The sequence below is a fragment of the Daphnia pulicaria genome, chromosome 3 (genome assembly GCF_021234035.1).
Source record: "Daphnia pulicaria isolate SC F1-1A chromosome 3, SC_F0-13Bv2, whole genome shotgun sequence".
NCBI lineage: Eukaryota > Metazoa > Arthropoda > Branchiopoda > Diplostraca > Daphniidae > Daphnia > Daphnia pulicaria.
In genome coordinates, this window is record NC_060915.1 from 10797549 (window position 1) to 10815943 (window position 18395).

General features: G+C 46.0%; 1 protein-coding gene across 4 annotated transcripts in view; it reads left to right on the forward strand.

The window, feature by feature from the left end:
• LOC124328350 (cGMP-inhibited 3',5'-cyclic phosphodiesterase A-like) overlaps positions 1-18395 on the forward strand; it is a 42360-nt gene that overhangs the window by 10127 nt on the left and 13838 nt on the right. For all 4 annotated transcript variants that reach the window (XM_046787105.1, XM_046787104.1, XM_046787103.1 and 1 more), the window contains 2 exons: positions 8458-8745; positions 14601-14742. In XM_046787105.1, coding sequence (XP_046643061.1) covers positions 8458-8745; positions 14601-14742 — 430 coding nt within the window. The remainder of the gene's footprint in view (positions 1-8457; positions 8746-14600; positions 14743-18395) is intronic.

Here is an 18395-nt window from a genome sequence, read left to right on the forward strand (position 1 = left end):
TTATAGTGGAGCTATAGGTGGATTTTTTTAAGAAACTTCGACTGCCTGCTGCCACTATACGTAGACTCTACAAATAATCTTTTAAAACCAAGTTTTCGACTGTTGGAGTTCATCCAGAAGGTTCTTCTCTGCGGGGCCTACGCATAGGGCCAGCCCATTTTACTTTTTCCCAATAAACGGAAAAAAAAGGTGAAGATTAAAAAAGCCAAAGCTCTTGGACATTTTGAACGAGAGAAAGAAAATACAATTCACAGGAGAGCTGAGTCTGGAAGTTTTCACGTCAGACCAACAACAGCAAGGCCGAAGGAACTGCGGCTGAATCCTTTTTTCCTTGCCGGCTCCGCTCTCTCTATCCGCGCTATAAAGGGAGAGAGAGAGAGAGCAGCTCTATCGATCCGTTATAAGCGCTTTGTCTTCCTGAAACTATCCGCAAGTTGTAGAGAAGAGTATTTCGATATGTCAACCTTAATAATACGATTTTCAACTCGGAAGCCGCCGAGAACCGCTCGTTTATTATATAATTTCATGTTAATGACAAATAGCCGACAGACTCATTCACATGGCTGGTTATCGCGACGTAATCTTTGCTTATCAGACTCACTTGGACGTTCTCGTTCAACCCGTCGTGACGATGCGCAGACAGGGCGGATGACATTTCACCCGGAATTCAATTGAAAGAAAAAAATAAAGGTGCACAAGAAGAAGTAGAAGAAGAAGTTGCGCAATCGATTGATCCGAGACCCCCTTTTCCTTTCATTCGTTTTTTCTCCCCCAGGGTGACGTACTACGGGTGCAGTGCAACTCACATCACGTACACGTATATCGGATTTCGATTCCTTGCTGCTCTTGGTGGTGCACGCAACAGTAACGTTCGCTTCTTTGTTCTCGGTCGTGCGGCCTTTCTCTCTTTCTCTGTCCGCTTGCCCAGCAAGAGCGTTTGCCCTTTTTTCCTGCTCTCCTTCGATTGGGACATCGATTTCGCTGGTGGCTAACCGTCCGTTTCATCCGGCGGGATTTGCAAATAAAAAGCAATTCAAAATATTAAGGCTCCCTATGAGAAAAAAAAAAAAAATGAAAAGGGGCCAGCCCTTTAAACCCTGGCGGGATTAAGAGGGGGGCCGACGGTGAATATATAAATTCACGCCAACTATGCAAACAACGTTGTAACCACCAGCTGTTACTGTAGGGGGGAGCGCAGGATTGTCTTGTTTGATTAATCACGACCGGGACGAGTGGAAGAAGACGAAAGAATTTGAAATGGCCTGCTGCTGCCCGTCCTGTCGGGGGCTATAGACAACATAGCATCCGTGGTTTCGGGCGGGTAGATTACATCTCTTGCCATTTGTTCCCTTCTGTTGATTGCTTTGCTTATACTTTTTTTTGTCGGGAACCTCCCTTATGCTCTCTCTCTCTCTCCCTACGTACATCAACGGTGGAATGGCCGGGCGTCTGGCGATGACGTCAAAGCACGAGATGGACCACAGCGTGTGATGGCTGCCAGTAGCAGCAGGCAGGCAGGCAGGACGGACGAGAACCCGGAAAAAGAAACACTATATAACTACATGGTAGTAGTAGTAGTAGTCTAGAAGTAGTAGGATACTTTGCTATGCTATACATCCCTCCCTCCCTCCTCTTTTCTTTCCCACCCGCTAACCAGTCCCGGACCCCGTCGGCTCGCCCGCCTGTTCCGCTGAGTCCAGCCATAAATCCTGGCCGTCCAAGTTGCGCCGTTTCAGGCTTTTCTCCATTTAGTCTAGTGCTATTACGTACGTACATATAGTATCTATTTCTTTTTTCTTATTCCCCTTTTTGCAAAACTTTTCTTTTTGGATTTTGTGGAAGCGGGAAAAACAAAACAAAAAACAAACAAAACACAAAAGGAAAAGTTTCGGGACGGGCCAAACGCAAAGAGAAAAGAAATGCTGCCGGTCTTTCTTGCCGGCTTTTATCGGTTGCGCATCCCGCGGACATCAAAAGACATGCGAAAAACTAACAAAGGGTGTCGTTTAAAAGGCCAATTGAATTTGAGCGACATAGTAAACGCATTTGAGTATAGTCTGAAATAGGCGTCGGATAGTCTGAAGAAGATGAAACGAAAAGAGAAGAGTCAATCTCAGAGTCTAGTGATATGATAGAAGAGGAACCGAAAGCACAGTCTCTCTTAGTTCAGCTGCAGTATAAATGGCCAGACTGTTTGCCTGCCCTCCTCTTAGCTGACAGGCTTCGTCTTTGTTGATACAAAGGGACGGACCCGGAGTTATTGGCTGACTCGTTAGTGACTCTTGGGCAGATTTTTATTTTGTTTTATGTTTTTGTCTCGTACTACTGGCTGGGCAATGGTGCGCGACTCTTTGACATTTTTCCGTCCAGGAAAAAAACACGCGAGAGTTTGAGAGGACGTCGTCCAGTTTGTGATGACGTCATTGGGACAAGAGGAAAAGAGGTTGCATTACCGTCGTCCCCAGCACTTGTGCCGCTGCTCGCCCCCCTAATAAAAAGTGGCTGGCTATTGTGTTCCTGCTTTCGGGTCCCGTGAAGATTGGGATTCCACTTCATGCGCCGTCCGCTCACGCAGCTAGCAGCAGCTAGATGATTACTGCTCCCCAGCGGACAATTAGTTCCGAATTAGATGGTGATTCTCTTAGAAACGAAATGCGTTTCCATGTTTTGGCTGGTAATTGTTTGGCGGCTGCTCTATGATTAGCTTATAATGAATAAATATCGTCCCTACCTACCTCCCTCCCCAGCAGCAGCAGCTCGTTTTAATTCCTCGTCGGCCGGCAAAATGTCAGAGGTGGAGGCTGAGCCTTAAGCCCAGCTCCCCCCCGCCTTGGTGCACGCAGTGTTACATTGCACGACAAGGTGCAATGGAATACCTTCCCGGTAGTCAATATCCGGCGCTACTAACAATAACGCGCACGTAATGTGGGGGTTCGGTTGCTGCTGTTTACTTGTTTCCCAACTACGGCTGTTATTATTAATTTGCTCTTCTTTTCTCACACACACAGTGCACCCACACACACACACCGTGTAATCCCGGGTGTGCTGGTAGTGCATTTATGGTTCATTAGAAGTATTAGCCGTGCGGCTTGGCTGTTCTCTCTCCGCGCGGTTGTCATCGATCGGATTTCCCCGGGCCGACGCAGTTCAGCAACAGAGTCGTCGACAATCGGCAGATGAGAAACGCGTTGATGAAAAACTCTAATCGTACCTAATAAGTTGGATGCTGCACGGATTAACTCGGTTATTATCTTTTTATACATCTCCGTGACGGAGGAGAGAAAGAGAAAGAGTTCCTGATTTCATCCCTTTCTTTTTACTTTGGGGGAGATCCTTCGTTTTCCGATAAGACTCTTGACGAATCCGCCAACCGTCATTCATTGTACTACGTGTGTGCGTCATCATTCAAGTCATCTGTCGCCAATTCCGTAGTGCCAGTCGGTTCTTCGCAACATCCATTATCGACTGAGCTGGCAAGTAATAAGTCTTACGCTCTAATCCCCCGTAGATCGAAAATGTCGTGTGAGTGGGAATCGGACAAGTTTCAGGCTTAGTGTAAAGCTAAATAATATTAATATCCCGCGAATAGTGCGTGTGGCGCTCGTTGCGAGGCAATTCGTGCCCGCTGCCTCCCACTTGAGATTCTAAAAGCTCGCGCTCTATCATTCTTGTTCTCTCTCTCCCCCCTTTTTAAGTAAATATTTTCGATAAATCAAAGTTTTGGTTATTTAGAGGTAGACGCTGGCTGGTCGCTTCCATTTTTATTTATTTTTTTTGCGTGGATACGCCGGTTCGACCGCGTGCCGTTACCGAGGGAACCTGACCTGGCCGTTGATATTCAATTCTTGCATTACCTTCTGACGCATTTCGGGCCAATGAATGATGCACAAGTGAAATTATTCACTCCCACTGGCAATCGTAAAAAAAGGATAATGAACGTCAGTGCGCGTTGGGGTTGCGTGAAGCCAAAGCCAGTTGTGTTTTCTTGATGATGACATCTTGAAAAAACCAAAAATAATCCATCCATCTTTTTGAAGCCAAAATTGGAGTTGGCATCATCCCATTTACCTTTCAAATGGGCTTCTCGAATAATCTCGACTTGTTTCGCCTTATGTCCTTGTTGAATTATTACCGAATCAGATTACTAAATGCTGTTGTTGAGCGGTGATTGCCTTAACCGAATGAGACGAGTGTGTTGTTCAGCTGCCATCTTCGGCCCTCTCCAAGCTGGAGAGCGAAGCGGGAATTTGCAATTCTTTTTGGTGTCCTCATTTTTGGACATTCTAGCAGGGGCTCACCGGGTCCAGTGAGTAATGATATCCATCATCAGCAGCGCCAGCAGCAGCAGCAGGCTTTGGCAGACCTCTTGTTTCTTTAGCCATCTTCTCTTTTTCTTTTCTTTCTTCCTTCCTTCCTGCCCCCCCCCCCCCCCCCCCAGTTTATAATGTGCGTTAGTTGTAGTAGGAGACCCGAGCCGGCCAAAGTACATAGAAAATCGGAAGAGGAGAATAATGATGACCTGGGCTTATATAATGATGGTGGCGTTGACAGATCGTCAGTTGACAGATGATGCCGGGGACAAGGACGAGGAGCAGATTGGATCTTGGCATCCAACGCCGAGGAAAAGAAAATTCCCTCCTCAACGTGAAAAACACACAACACTCCGTACATTGTGCGTGTACGTGCGTGCTCGCGGCGTAGGAGGCATTTGTTATCAAGGTGTACACGTCTGCCATGCATCCATCGATCGCCCGTCGCCGTCCAACTCTACAACAAATCATTACTTTTGATTTCATCCATCCTCGATGGTCTCATCCAAAAGTCTCAGTTCCAATGGGCGCAGACCGGAGCCAGCAGCAAGTTTCGGTCGTCGACGATCGTGTCCTGTGATGGGCGAAGGAAAAAGAAGCAGCGAACTTGTTGAATTTCTCTCGATCCTATTCCGTCCTGCTCTTCTGCCGTATCTTCTTTCTTCCCCCCGTCTAAATAGCCACGAATAGTTATTCCACCTTTTTTTTTATTTTCTCGACTTTTGAATGTCGGAATCTGTACATTCTCCGTTTTCCATATGCATTTCTTTTGTTCCAAGCTCATCATCTTTTGTGGCTCTCGTTTGATTGTCTCAGAAAACGACAACGGCAAATTTGGCGCCCATTGTTTTTACTTGGCCATATTGCAATGTGGAGGACTTCACCACCACCACCATCGCGCTCCATTCTTTTTGCCCCTTTTAGACGTTCGTTAAATCCAAACGCAGACACTTTGTAGACTTTTAAAAGGGACTCTCTTTCTCTTTCAAACTTGTCCGTAAAACCGTCGTGTCATAGGGGAGCCATCAGCGCAGTCTGCGCATTGTTTAGCTAACGATCTGGGTCTCTTTCCGTTAAGATGAGGGTCGCAATGGTGGATGTGTGCAAAGCGAGTGGCCGGAGCGTGAAAAAGATAAACTTTTCTTCTTCTTCTTCTCTTCTTTCGATCTTCTGGCTAACATGTAGGATAAGATTTGTCCAGGGCTTCCTTTATAGTAGAAGATGTGATTGATATCCACTTTTATTTCAATGGAAGTGACGTCCGTCAATTGAAGAGTAATACAAATAAAAACAAAGTAACAACAACAATCCGGCCAAAGTTGGAGCTAGATTAGTTGTAGCAACTGCAATCGATCGATATTGAGACTCGAGAGAAACTCACAAAAAAGAGGGGGCTGGTAGTATCTTTCTTTCCTTCTCTTTAAAAAACTTTAGATTCCGTTTGGCCTTTCTTATATGTATCGAACACCATCCAACACATCATTGGCAGGCAACTTGAAGCTTTAGTGAATTATTGGTTGGGTCCTTTTTCCCTTTGTTCTATATTCCTCTTACTTCTTAGACATTCTAACGGCGAAACGAAAAAGAAGGGAAACTTTGTCTCTTGTCTCTCCTACTACATTCAGCGCGTACATTTTTTTTCCCCGGCGTGAGTTTCTCTTCAATTGAATCTCCCCCAAATTCTGGGAGAAAGAAGTTTGACGAATTTTCAACGGCAAAACGGTGCTGGAAAACTATCATTCCTCTCTCATCAACAAAAGAGGCACACTTGCGTGTTCAATTTGCCATTCTTTTATTTTATTTTTATTTTTATTGTTATAATTTCAATTCAACTTTGGAACATTTGATAGGCTAACGCTAGATAAGTATTTTACGAACATGGCACCGTGCGTTTGCCAACTTAAAGTTGACATTGCTACTCGCGTAGCATGGTTAGATTCGCCGCTAGTTTGTATTCGAAAAAACAAAAACCCTAGTGCATCGCCCTTGATGTGCAGTACGTAAACATTCACACACACTCCGTGATGGACGTGTAATGAAAAGGAAACAGCGTTCATTGGAGGGTCGCGAGAACAAAGAAGAGCGTAGGTTAAACAACGGAGGTTATACGGCTGAGTCTAAGCGAATCGAGAGAACAATAGCGGGGGCAACTGCTGCGTCTACAGCAGAGCGGTGAGAGACTGCGTAGAGTCTTGCAGCTCCAAGAGAAGGTAATCAGCTGAAAATGTCTCGGCTCCCAAATGGTTCTAGCCCCGCGTTGGCCGAGTAATGCGAGTCAGCACGACGTGCATAATTCGATCCCCATCGGGCGGAGAGAAACCGACGGCCTGGCATATACTGCGTAATATGTCTAGACTATGCCACTACACCACTACTAAATATACTACATCCCATCCCCCTCCCAGAAAAATTGTATGCATATTTATTTATGTATAAATATATAGGTGTAGATATATACGTACGGCGTATACATCTACTACGTAGTATATTACATGTTGTGTCCGTGTACGTATATCTATTGCTCGGATGGATCGATTTTTTTTATTATTAACCAGCCGGGGAGAAACCAAGGAGAGAAGAAAAAATGAGGAAAACTTTGGTTTACGTGCGGGTTTTTACTGCCCCGGCTGCAGACATTAAAGTTAAAAGGACTGGAGAGAGAGAGGCTTCTATTATTCAGCCATTGGGTCAAGAAGAGAAGTCTGTTTTGAGGGTCGATTTATTGTCTGCCGTGTTTTGTTTGGTTTCCTTTTTCCCCTTCCAGCTCAAAGTATTTACACTGGTCGTCGTTGTTTTCATTTTCTTTCTCCACTCACCAGCACCGCTGATTCGATTACCGTGGCCCCGTGAATGGCATAGCCAAGTTAACGGTGGCCAACTGTCCAACACTTTTCTTTTTCTGGGAGGGTTGAATCGATACTTGTATAGATGAACAGCACCAATAACGGATGGGACCTATTCTACAACATTGTGAATGAATACATTCGAGTATAAGAGACACGTCAGAGGATAGAAACTGAATCGTCGCAGATGCCAACGGCGGCATAAAAAATGGACGGCGACACTGCGGGGAATCCGGCAGGGGACCACCTGTGTGACGCACTGTTGTGTGCGCTAGCTCCTCTCTCCACTTTATGTATGCGCATCCGAAGAGAGAGAGAGGGATGGAAAAGAGCGCACATATAACAACAGCCCGGAATCACAAAACGAAATCTCGACGATATTCGTTGCCCCTCTTGGCGTGACGTCGGGCCTTTTTCCACAATGTACATACGGCAACTTTATTAAAGAGTTGCTGCTGCTGCTGCTGCCATTGCCGGAGTTGAGGCTATATAGCCTCCTTGACTGGTCGCTAGGAGCAGTCAGGCCAGGATTGGGGTCGTTCCCTTATTTTTGTCCATTTTTCTTGCCTTTTTCTTCGCGCTGGCACATTTTCTCTCTGTGACTTTTGATGGGACAGGATGCCCAGGCTGCCATCATGGAAAGGCATAATGCTCGCAGCGAGCACACAGCGATCCGTACGACGATGACAGTAATAATAAAACAACAAACAAATGTGTGTACAAAAAAAAAAAAAAATAAGAAAAAAAAAAAGACGATGGCGCCATTGGATTCTGTGGAATTTCGCGGCGACTCGCCTATTTCAACATATGCAAATAGAAAAATTGTTGATCCATGATTCAAAAGGAATGTCATTTTTGGAATTGTTTGTGACGTCCGCCCGGTCCGTTCTTTCTCCCCCCCCCCCCCTCCCTATACAGCCGTCACGTTGGGTTCAAAACACGGAGGTGAGATTTTTGACAGATTTGGCCGAGACTTGCAGAAGACATTTCTTATCGCGCAGATGTCGCCGTGTCCTAACCTCATTCCGTGGCAACGGCAGCGAAGAATTCAATTACGCTTAAGCTACACAGAAGGTCGGAACAACGCGAAGGAATTTCATTTGCGATTGTCTTTTGACTTTGGTTTTCCGGCGCCGAGTGATGGGTTAAATCGCCTTGATTAGACTTGATGCACCTGTTGATGGGAACACACATTGTTGTTGTCGTCAGTTTGTTTTGTTGTTGTTGTTGTTTTTGTTGTTGTAGTGAACGGAAATTAATTACCCATTGTGTCTGTTTTTCTTTTTTTCTTTTGTTGCGCGCAGAGTGCGGCTCTTTGGGGATTGGACGTGGCCCTTTTGTCCGAGGCTCACGGCCTGGTGACGGACTTGCTTCTCGAGTCGTCGACGATGCCGCCGCAATTGGCCAGCGGCTTGAAAGCTTTAGCCAATTTGCTGAGTCCGCCGCTTCCCCATCAATCGAATGGCGGGCCCATCATGGACAGGAGACCGCGCCACACGTTGCCTCACGTCGCCCTGTCGGACGTCCAGTACGCCTCTGACACGGAGGAGATCCCCTACACGGGCGAATCTCTATTCCAGCACCTCTCCAAGGTAAAATTGAAAAACAACAAATAACCTTAGATACCAGCAGTCCTTCTGTGTGTGTGTGCCCACGTATCCATCCAGTGGCGTCTAGTTGTTGATGTCAAAAGTGAAATTTTTGGTTTTCCCCTCTATCCGCAACCGAACCATCCATCGTCGGTGCGACTGGCCTTATTGGGCCGTCCCTTGTGTCATCTTAAATCTTTTGGGAGAGCCGGTAATGCTGCTGCTGCCTCCTTGACTCGCCCAGCTCGTCGTTGTCGTCGTCGTCGTCGACGCTGCTGATGAATAAGATAGGCAACTGCTGCTGCTCGAATGAATAGGAGCCCCTTTTTGCTTCGTGCGTCATCGCTCTTTTTTCGGCGATGGATGAAGGGGACCCCATTTTCTTCTCCAGTCTCTGCCTCTTCTCTCTCTCTCTTCTGTATAGATTCTCTGTGTCCGTGCAGCGCGTTGACAAAACGGAGCTGGTAAAAATCATTTTTCAATCATTTTACGTCCTACTCCCCCGCCGTCTCTTTCTCCAATCACGGGAGATATTATATTAGTTGACTTCAAAAGCCTTTTGACCGTCCATCATCCATCAAGCAGAAGGCGTCGTCGTGGCGCATCCAGTTTATATAAGAGTCGCCGAGACAAATTATTATTATTATTTTTTTAAATTGAATCAAGAGAGACCGCAAACTTCGTGCGGAAATGGAGACTTTAAATGGAGGAGGCAAAAGCGAACGGGTCTAACACACGACGGGAGTAGCTCATTGAAGCAAATTTGAAGACCCGTGATGGACTTGGGTGATGAATTGTATTCGCCGGATCGGCGGTAATTGGGTCCTTGCTCTTGGGGGATATTCAAGAGTCGCACAGCTGACGCCCATCCACAAAAAACAGGATCTCGAGTGAGAGCAAACGTCCCTTGTCGTCGGCAAGCCCGGAGCCTTTTGCCTCTCTGCTCCAGTTGTCGTTGCATTATTCAAAGAGAATGTCATCTGTTCTCTCTCCCTTTCCATTTATATTTTTTTATTTTCAATTTCCATCCGCAGCGCTGTATGTACAGCTACACAGACAATTTGCATAAGCAATTTAGTATCACTTTCATGAACTAGGTTTCCCCGGTGGGCTCAACTGGCGAACGGATGGGTTGGGTGGCTGGAATTCTCTGTGCAATCAATCGAGAGTCGTCGGCCTCCGCTTGGTTTCATTCCGCAGAAATTGGATTCTGAAGTATTAAACAGTTTGTGTTAAACGTATTTGCGCTAGAGTAAAATCATATTACCCGACTAGCGTTAAACCAATCGACATATTTGTTTGGTTTTTTTTCCCCTTCGTTGAAGAGAAGATTTTCTTTTCCTCCATTTGGTTTTTGAGCATTTCGCCTGTCATCTGGTCGGCGTTTCCGGGGATTTTCCTCTGCGCAGCTGACTGGATGGGCAGGCACGATGTTTGGCTGTCTTGCGATGCAAATAAGCCTGGCGCTGAGCTGGACGCCTAAAATATACGCACGATGCCAGTGGCACGGGACAAACAAAAGCAAACACAAGCCCCCACGCACTCCATTGGGAGTAGAAGGCTAGCTAAGAAGAAGAAGAAGAACAACAAGTCAAGATAAAGAATGTCTTCCATGCTAGTGGTTTTGGCTTTTGTCAAAAGCAACGCCCCTAAAAGACGACCACGGGTTCAAATCTCGTCCATCAAAGACTCCCCCCCCTTTCGGCGGTCGTGATGAAAATTTCCCCATGACCTCCCAAGTGGCCTCCGAGAAAAAGAGAAAGAAAAGAAAGAAGAAAGAAAAGAAATGCGCAAGAAAAAAGGGTGCAGAAATCGATCTGTGCTCCGCTTCTACCCCGGCGGTGCAGCAACGGCTGCCTCGCTGCCGATACTATTCATCTTGGGCGGTGCTGGCTGGGCTATACGCAAAAGCTTTCAGCACTTCAATTAGCATCTTGCGGTTGTGGGGGTAATATACGAATAAGAAATGGGAATCAAAGTCGGTGAAAGCCCGAGAAGAAGAAAAGAAAAGGACTAATAATCCGAATAACAACCGCAACAAAAGAAATGCACCAGCAGAGCTGCTGCACGGGAGGATGTAGTATATGTTGTATACATACATACATAGTAAAGAGTCTGCGTGTATCATCATCAGTGTGCGCTCCGGGGTCTTACTAAATAGTGATCAAGGCATTCGCGGGTACGTGGGCAATGCAAGCCTCTTTTATTCCCGTCTCTTTCTCTCTCTCTCTCTGGCGTACATATCGAGCGGTCGTTGTGTCCGCCCTCAGCTGCAGGAGCCGACAACAAACAAGCACTATCAAGAGGAAGAAAATGGATCTGAAAAGGGAAAAGAGGATTGCGCGCCGTACTTGTAACGGTCGGACGAAACTGCATGGGCGATATTGGCCGGCTGATGTGTAGGAGAGAACAATCGACGGAGCGGAGAGTTTGGCGGATGAAGAAAGTATATATCCGAGTCGACATTGGATTTGGCTTTGTTCGTGTCCGCGCTACAACGACACGCTTCCGTATATATGTAGACACAGTTGGAAAACACTCGGTTGGATTGGTGTGTGCGACGTGCTGGCCGGGCTCGGTTTCGACCGTTTGAGACTTTTTATTTTTCTTGCGTGGGCTCGTGCTGAACACGAACTCAATCGCTGCACTCCCCCTCAAAAAATAAAAAATCCGATCCTGTCTGTCTGTCTGTCTGGCTCGCTTGCCTTTGTAGTAATTCTATTGCCGTCGGCTAAATGGATATCATCGGTCTCTTGTCTCTCTCTGTCCTGACGTAAATGCTAAGAGGATTCAATAGTTGATTGACGATGAGTGACGGTTGAACTGATTTCTGACAAAGATGAGCCACTACGCCGAGTTCTGGTAAAGGTCAGTTCTGCTTTGCGATCCAGTTGAATAGACAGCTCGCCGAGACAGAGGCAACGCCAGCGGCCCTTCCCCCTCCCAAACCTTTCACGTCGCATGTTGAATTAGCATATTGATTTGTCGCTCCTCGGGAGGTGGTCCCACTAAGACGCGGATCGATGGCGTCGAAATGAAACGTCCGTCAAGAGGTTCATTCGAGAGCAAAGGTGAGGAGAACAAGCCCGCCTTGAGTGTATTATAGAGATCTCTCTATTGGGGAAAAAAGAAGGCGAGAAACGCGATCGGAGAAAAAGATATCGTGTCTGCCCAGCAGGCAAATATTATTAGGAAACGCCCACCAGGTTCGGAGAACACTGACGGCATGGAATATAATAGAGGAGAGTGGGGCGGAATCAAAAGGCGAAAGGCGAGTCGGAGAAAGATGGCCCATATCGACAGGAAATTGGTAGCGCCCGGGAGATGATGCCACGGGGGAAAAAAAAGAGTCGAATCATTGAATGAACTGAACCCTGGTAGTGTACGTGACTCTGTGTGTGTATTTATATTGATACACTTGCTTCCGCATGGATAGATTTCCCTCCGTAAGCGACGGAAGCGGAATCAGGCTTCTGCCACTTTTTCTATCGGCGTAACCAGATTGGCAGCACCGGTTGATGATGATGGTACAGGGCTCGATTATATCGTTCAAACATAACGCGAATCTTGGAATAGTTGGACGCCAGTTGCTTGATGTAAAAACCCGTGGCCCAGCGAGGCGTGAGACGGCCTCGTTTTCTTCAGTCGACAGTTTTTTGTGTCTTATCCCAACTATTCCGTCTTCTTCTTTCGGCAAGCGGAAGTGTGTGACATTTTCCACGAGGACGTATAGAACAGACGAGAGTACACACCTGCCGCCGTGATATTTCCTTTTTGATCTATTCTGCCTGTCGCATCGGTTGCCGAGCATCCAGCTCGACATGTTAGACGCCATGCGAGAATTTCCCTGGGACGCTTGTTGGTTCTCGCTTATTTGTTTCCTCGAAATTTTCGCCCAGTTTCTTTTTTTCTTTTGTTTTCACGGTGGCAACGGCGCACTCATCCAAACGCGGCAATTCCAGTCTGTCGCCTCTTTCCGATATTGACTCTGTCACATCCTTTTCTCGCGATTCTTCGAATCTAATCTGTATTCATACATCATCATCATCAACATCATATGTGTGTGTGTGTGTGTGTGTTTGTCTCTTATATCAAACGCCAATGAACAAACACAAAGCGATCAAAGCCAATCGAGCGACGCCGACTAGGATTCCTTTCCCAATATCAAGTTGAGGCCAATGCACAGCAGCGTTATTGCCTTCTCTTTAGATGTCCTGTTTGCCGACGAAGAAGAAGCCTTTTTCCACCGAGTAATCGTTTGCTCTAACAGGGAATGTCCGGCCGTGGGGGTTTTTGTGTTTGTGTCTCCTATTTCCTTTTCATCCTTTGAAACGATATCCCGCCGGATTATATTTTGGTCGATATCTTTTGAATCGCTTATTGACTGGCGAATAACGTATACAAAGGGAGAATTGGAAGGACCAAATAAAAGAAAGCCGAAGCGACCCACGTATAACAAAAGAAAAAAAAAAAAACGAGTGACTAGAGGATAAACAATCGAAATAAAAAGCATCAGTTGTTTCCATTCTCACGGTCTTCTCTCTCTTTGTCTGTGTGTGTGTGTGTGTGTCCATTCGCCATCTCCGCCCTCGCCCTCACTACAGTATGCAGTACATTCTCTCTATAAATAATACGGGGGGGAGATCTCTTTTATCTTAACTTGGGAGATTGATCCGAATCCTAGGAGACGATGGAGGAGAGGAGAAGATGGAAAACAAGAGAATTTGAGAGGCGTGGTCTTGATTTAATCCACGTTACAACTGTAGACGGCATAATACTATACACACTGTAGAGCCGATCAATCGATATTGACGCTAGTCGCCGATTCCGTGGTGCGTCTTCACTCGGATTCAGATTCGGAGCGGCGGACGCCCGTTCCATTTCCTCGACGCCCATTCTCTCCAGCAGCTTTGGAGAAGCAAACTGTTAATATAAATCAAGGACTCGGATGTGTTATCTCAATGATGGCAAGGCACACACACACGAGCAGTTGAATTTTGCAGTCTGGTCGCTCGTTTAATTGACTTTCTAATGACTAGAATCGATGCCCTTCGCTGCGGACTATGTGAACCCTACGACAGAAAAACAAAAGAGTTTTCCTATAGAGTAGATCAGTTGGATCAAACTACTTTTCGGTCGTGTTGAATACAAGGCCGGGAGTGTGATGCAACACTCGGCTTATCGTATGCGATTTGAATTCGCCGTATTTTTAGGAGATCAAAACTATAGAAACATGACGAGGAGGTCCTACGTACCATACAAAGGACCATTGATCCATTGTGTTGTCGAATCTGTTGTTGACCGTTCGATCCTGTTTCTTTTGTACGGTGGGGGGAGTCGAAAATGTTTAAGTGCTTTCAATCCGCAGGAGCGACAGCAACAATGTTTATTCTTCCCTTTTTTTCTTTTGATATTCTCGAGTTGAATTGTGCATACAAACCCCTCGGCCGCTCTGTGTGCACTTTGTATGAGAGTGCGCGACGACGCTGTTTCAGACTTGACTGGCGTCGCTGGCCTTGGCCAAATTCAATTTGCGCGCTCTTTTTTCGCGTTCCACTAACGGTCAATGTTGGTGTAACTTGTTAGCTCGGAACTGGTCTACACACACGCACACACACAAGAGTGTGCAACCGGGCAGATAAACCAATAAATAGCACCGACGTGGGACACACGTAGTAACACTTCTCCGAGGCTGTCATTTGGTTTATTGATTACTGATTGAAAATATTTCGGTGGTAGAATCGAGTCAGAAAAAAAAAGTTACTTACTATAGTTATATGTCGTCGCGTCGCCTGTGAAACGTGACCGTTTATTCAATCCGTTTTTTTGTTTATTTTTATTTATTTTTTTTTTTACAGAAAGGAAAACGTTTCGTGCCTCCTAATCTCTTGCGGAGGATGTCGACCAGCACGTGGACAACGACAACATCAGCCACCGGAATGCCGACCATTGAGCCGGAGCCTTGCCGGAAGCGCACCGCTAGTTTCAGGAGTGGATTAGGTAAGTTTAAAATAAAAAAAAAAGTCTTACGACGCACGTCCTGGATTTTTCCCCCTCACCCCCGGTGTCACACACTCTATTTTTTATGCTACACCACCCGTATATAGCGAATAGCCTTTTATATCACCTTACGTACTGGGCCATTTTCCTGATAATAATATCCTTCGCTCCCGCTGTTGATGTGTTATTTAGACGGCCGTATAGTCCTAAACGCGTCCAAAATGTTTCCCCCCCTCTCCGCAATAACTTCCCCAACGGCCAGTCCAGCCCAAACGATTGCGGTCGTATTGTCTTTGATGCTCCCTGCCCGCTTTCGTTTTTTTTTTCATATTAGAGTGTTAAGTTAGGAAATAGAGGAATAACAGTAGGCTATGTACATATTATATTGTCTTTTCTCTTCCCCCTCGTCTACACTGTACACCACACACACACACACACTGGGCCTTATTATATGGCCAGATAAGAATTTCGTCGTGCGGTGTGCGTCATGGCGGCACCCGCTGCCGGTCTTTTTCCCATACGGGTCGCGCCGGTTATTGCTGCATAATATATAGCCCGAGACGCACAAAGTAAATAGTAAATAGAAGAAGAGAAAAAGGAAAAAGAAAAAACGAGAATCCCACTGGATGAAGCGTATAGCCCTACCGCACATAGCCGTTAGTGTAGTAGTAGATCCGTTATTCTTTTATTTATTATTTGCCATTTCCCCTTTTTCTATTTTTTTTTTCTTTTTTTTTCGTTTCCACCTACCGGCAACTATATAATATGTCTGATATTGCCCTGTCGGCTCGCCCGACAGATTCAAAATGTAATATTCCTCCCGGTGTGTAAAGAGAGAAACGACTCTAGAGTAGAGCCTGCCTGCTGCAGTTACATCCTCACGCACATCTAGACTTTATGGTGGAGCCGAGCTGCTATGGTAGTCATCGTATATCGTGCACGGAGCAGCATAGGGAAAGAAAGAGAGAGGAATAAGGGACTATGACCGATCCCCCTGTGCATGTCCTCTGCACATTGTGTCTTTTTTCCCGTCTGCTCAAACCTTGTTATCTCTTCAGAAAATATCGCCCATACTTTATGTAATGGAGTGAATTTTCTCGTCTCGCCCGGTCGCTGGCCGATTCAATAGAGGACGACCCCCCACTATTCCTCACCGTATATTTCTCTCCCCAACTTTGATTACATGTGTTGCGTATAAATTTAGAGATCTCTCCACTCTCCCACCGATACAAACGAAACTGAATTTCCAGGTAAAACGCGTCGGGTCTTTCACTACCTCCATTGTAGCAGCGAGTTCATTAAGTCGGGCTTTATTTTATCAATTGACTAATAATACTTTGAGCTGGAATTTTTCGTGTGAGTGTAGGACGAGAAAGAAGGGCTCAATTTCATTAATTTCGGTTCTCTTTCTCTCCCCTTCTCCGCCTTAGGTTCTCTTTCCACTTGAGCTTATTAGACATAATTCCATCCTGTTTGCATTCGGTACACGACGGCAGTGCCTTGTCGTGGTCGTACCCACACGATTTTTTTTGTTTTTGAATTGTACTGCTCGACGCTCAAGTGTATACAACGTGGGGTTGGCGTTATTTTTGAAACGCCCCGAGACCCAGGGCAAGTAAGTCGGCGGAATTTTCGGCACGAGCCGGAATTCCTCCCAGGACGACGGTTCAAGAGAAGGGAGGTGGGGGAAGCGAAAAATCTGAAAAGGCGTAGCCAATAAAGAAAGAAATTGGAAGGATATGAGAGGGAAAAAAGAAAGATGGTTATTGAGTTTGGATCATATAAGAGACGACGCCAGCGACGCTGTCGACGACTAGAGACGAATATAAGGAAGCGAGGCTGAAAACGAGGAGGGTTTGATAACTTCATTTCGGCACGCCATTGAAGAACTGTGTGTGCAAAGTGCTCACGATAAAAAGGCAAAGGCGCTGCCTGCAGCAGGACGACAACGCGCGTGTAGAAGCAAGAAGAAGAAGACGAAGAGAAGATGCAAAGAGAAAAAAAAGGGTTAACAGCACGAGCGCATGTATATGCGCCACAAAATAGTAGATCGGCGGGAGCTCGTTGGCCGTGCGCACTGGCGTGAACGCGAGTGCGTCTGCCTCTTTTCTTCTTCTTCTTCTGCCTATACTATATATATTTAATCCCGCGACAATCCTAGTTGCCGCGTGAAATTGCCCTCGCATTTCTCTCTCGACTTTTTTTCTTCCGTTTCTTCTTTTTTCATCCAGCTCGCAACTATTAGGGCGCCCACTCGAGTTTCTCTCTGCGCATTTTTAGATGCGCGTTTTCTTTTCGTGATTTCATTTTATTTTGTTTTTGTCGTCGCGTTTATATTCCGCCTCAACTTCTTTTCTTTCCTTTCCTTTTTTCCTCCTCCTCCTCCGACTCACTTTATTATGTTTCTCTGAATTCCACAAACAGATAAAAATATGGAGGCGAGTGCATTATGGTGCCAGCCTGTTTTTCTTCTCCTATTTATTACGCGCCGAGTTATACACAGACGATTCAAATTCTTTTCCCCATAGAGATTCTCTATACATTGAGTTACTGCCATCGCGCGCGTATGTAAATAGGAGGTGGGCGGGGAAGAGATATCTTGCCATCAAAATCCCGGCCGCCGCCTTCGGAGGGGAATCGACGACTCGCGATCCGGGAGTCAAACGTTGATTGCATTCACGCTTCTGCGAAGAGCTCTGCATTTATAGATAATATACTATTCTGCGCTGGCGCTGGTTATTTGATCAGCATCGAAATAGCGAGCCGGGCCAAAGACGAAGCTTATGTCTGTATGTCTATTTACGTGTGATCAGAGTTAGCAGTCTAAACGGGCTGGCGGCCCGATACCGAGAAAAACGGGAAATTTGACTCTTGGGAGCTGGAGTAATGCTCTTTGCTATACTCAACTGTCGCATGAAGGCAACCGTCAAAGAATAAAGTTGCGAAGTCGTCCCAGCATCTCAGACGAATCCATTTGGCTCTTTTATTTAAATTGGAATCAGACGTAAGTGGTTGTGAATTTCGGGGGCTGTCGCGGGCCTCTATACACACGGACATGACCCTTATTTCGCGATCCAATATCCAGACTTCCAGACTTGACTGTCCATCATTTCGCAGGTTTTATTAGCCGCGGAGAAAATAAGCAGCCGACGGGTCTTGTCGGTAGAAAGCGGCAGCTGATTGGCAATGACGACAAGAAGTGACGGCTCAATTTCCGACTTTTTTTAGTCAAGGATTTTTTTTTGTTTTTGTTTTTTCTTCTACCTAGGCTCAAAATGTCGATGACGTCAATCTCGTCTTACGTCAGGGACGCCGGCGATTCTCGACAATCTTGAGGGTTTCTTTTTCAATGAATAATCAAAAATCGCGGGCCTCCTCCCTCCTCCTCTAGCACTCTCGACGATAGAGTTTCGCTCGCTTTTTACGCTCTCTTGATCTTATTTTTTCTCCATTTCATTTTGACTCCAAGGGAGACTGTCTATTCTATACGGGACGAGAAACTTTAAGTAGATAATGATTACGGACCTTGAAGACAGGCAATACATCCGGAGATATTGCATAGACAGTGAAGGGGTAGTAGTATATCTACGGATATATACTGTCAAGGTGAGTCATCCATCATGAACCTCCCCGTTATACAATCCCCTGATGAT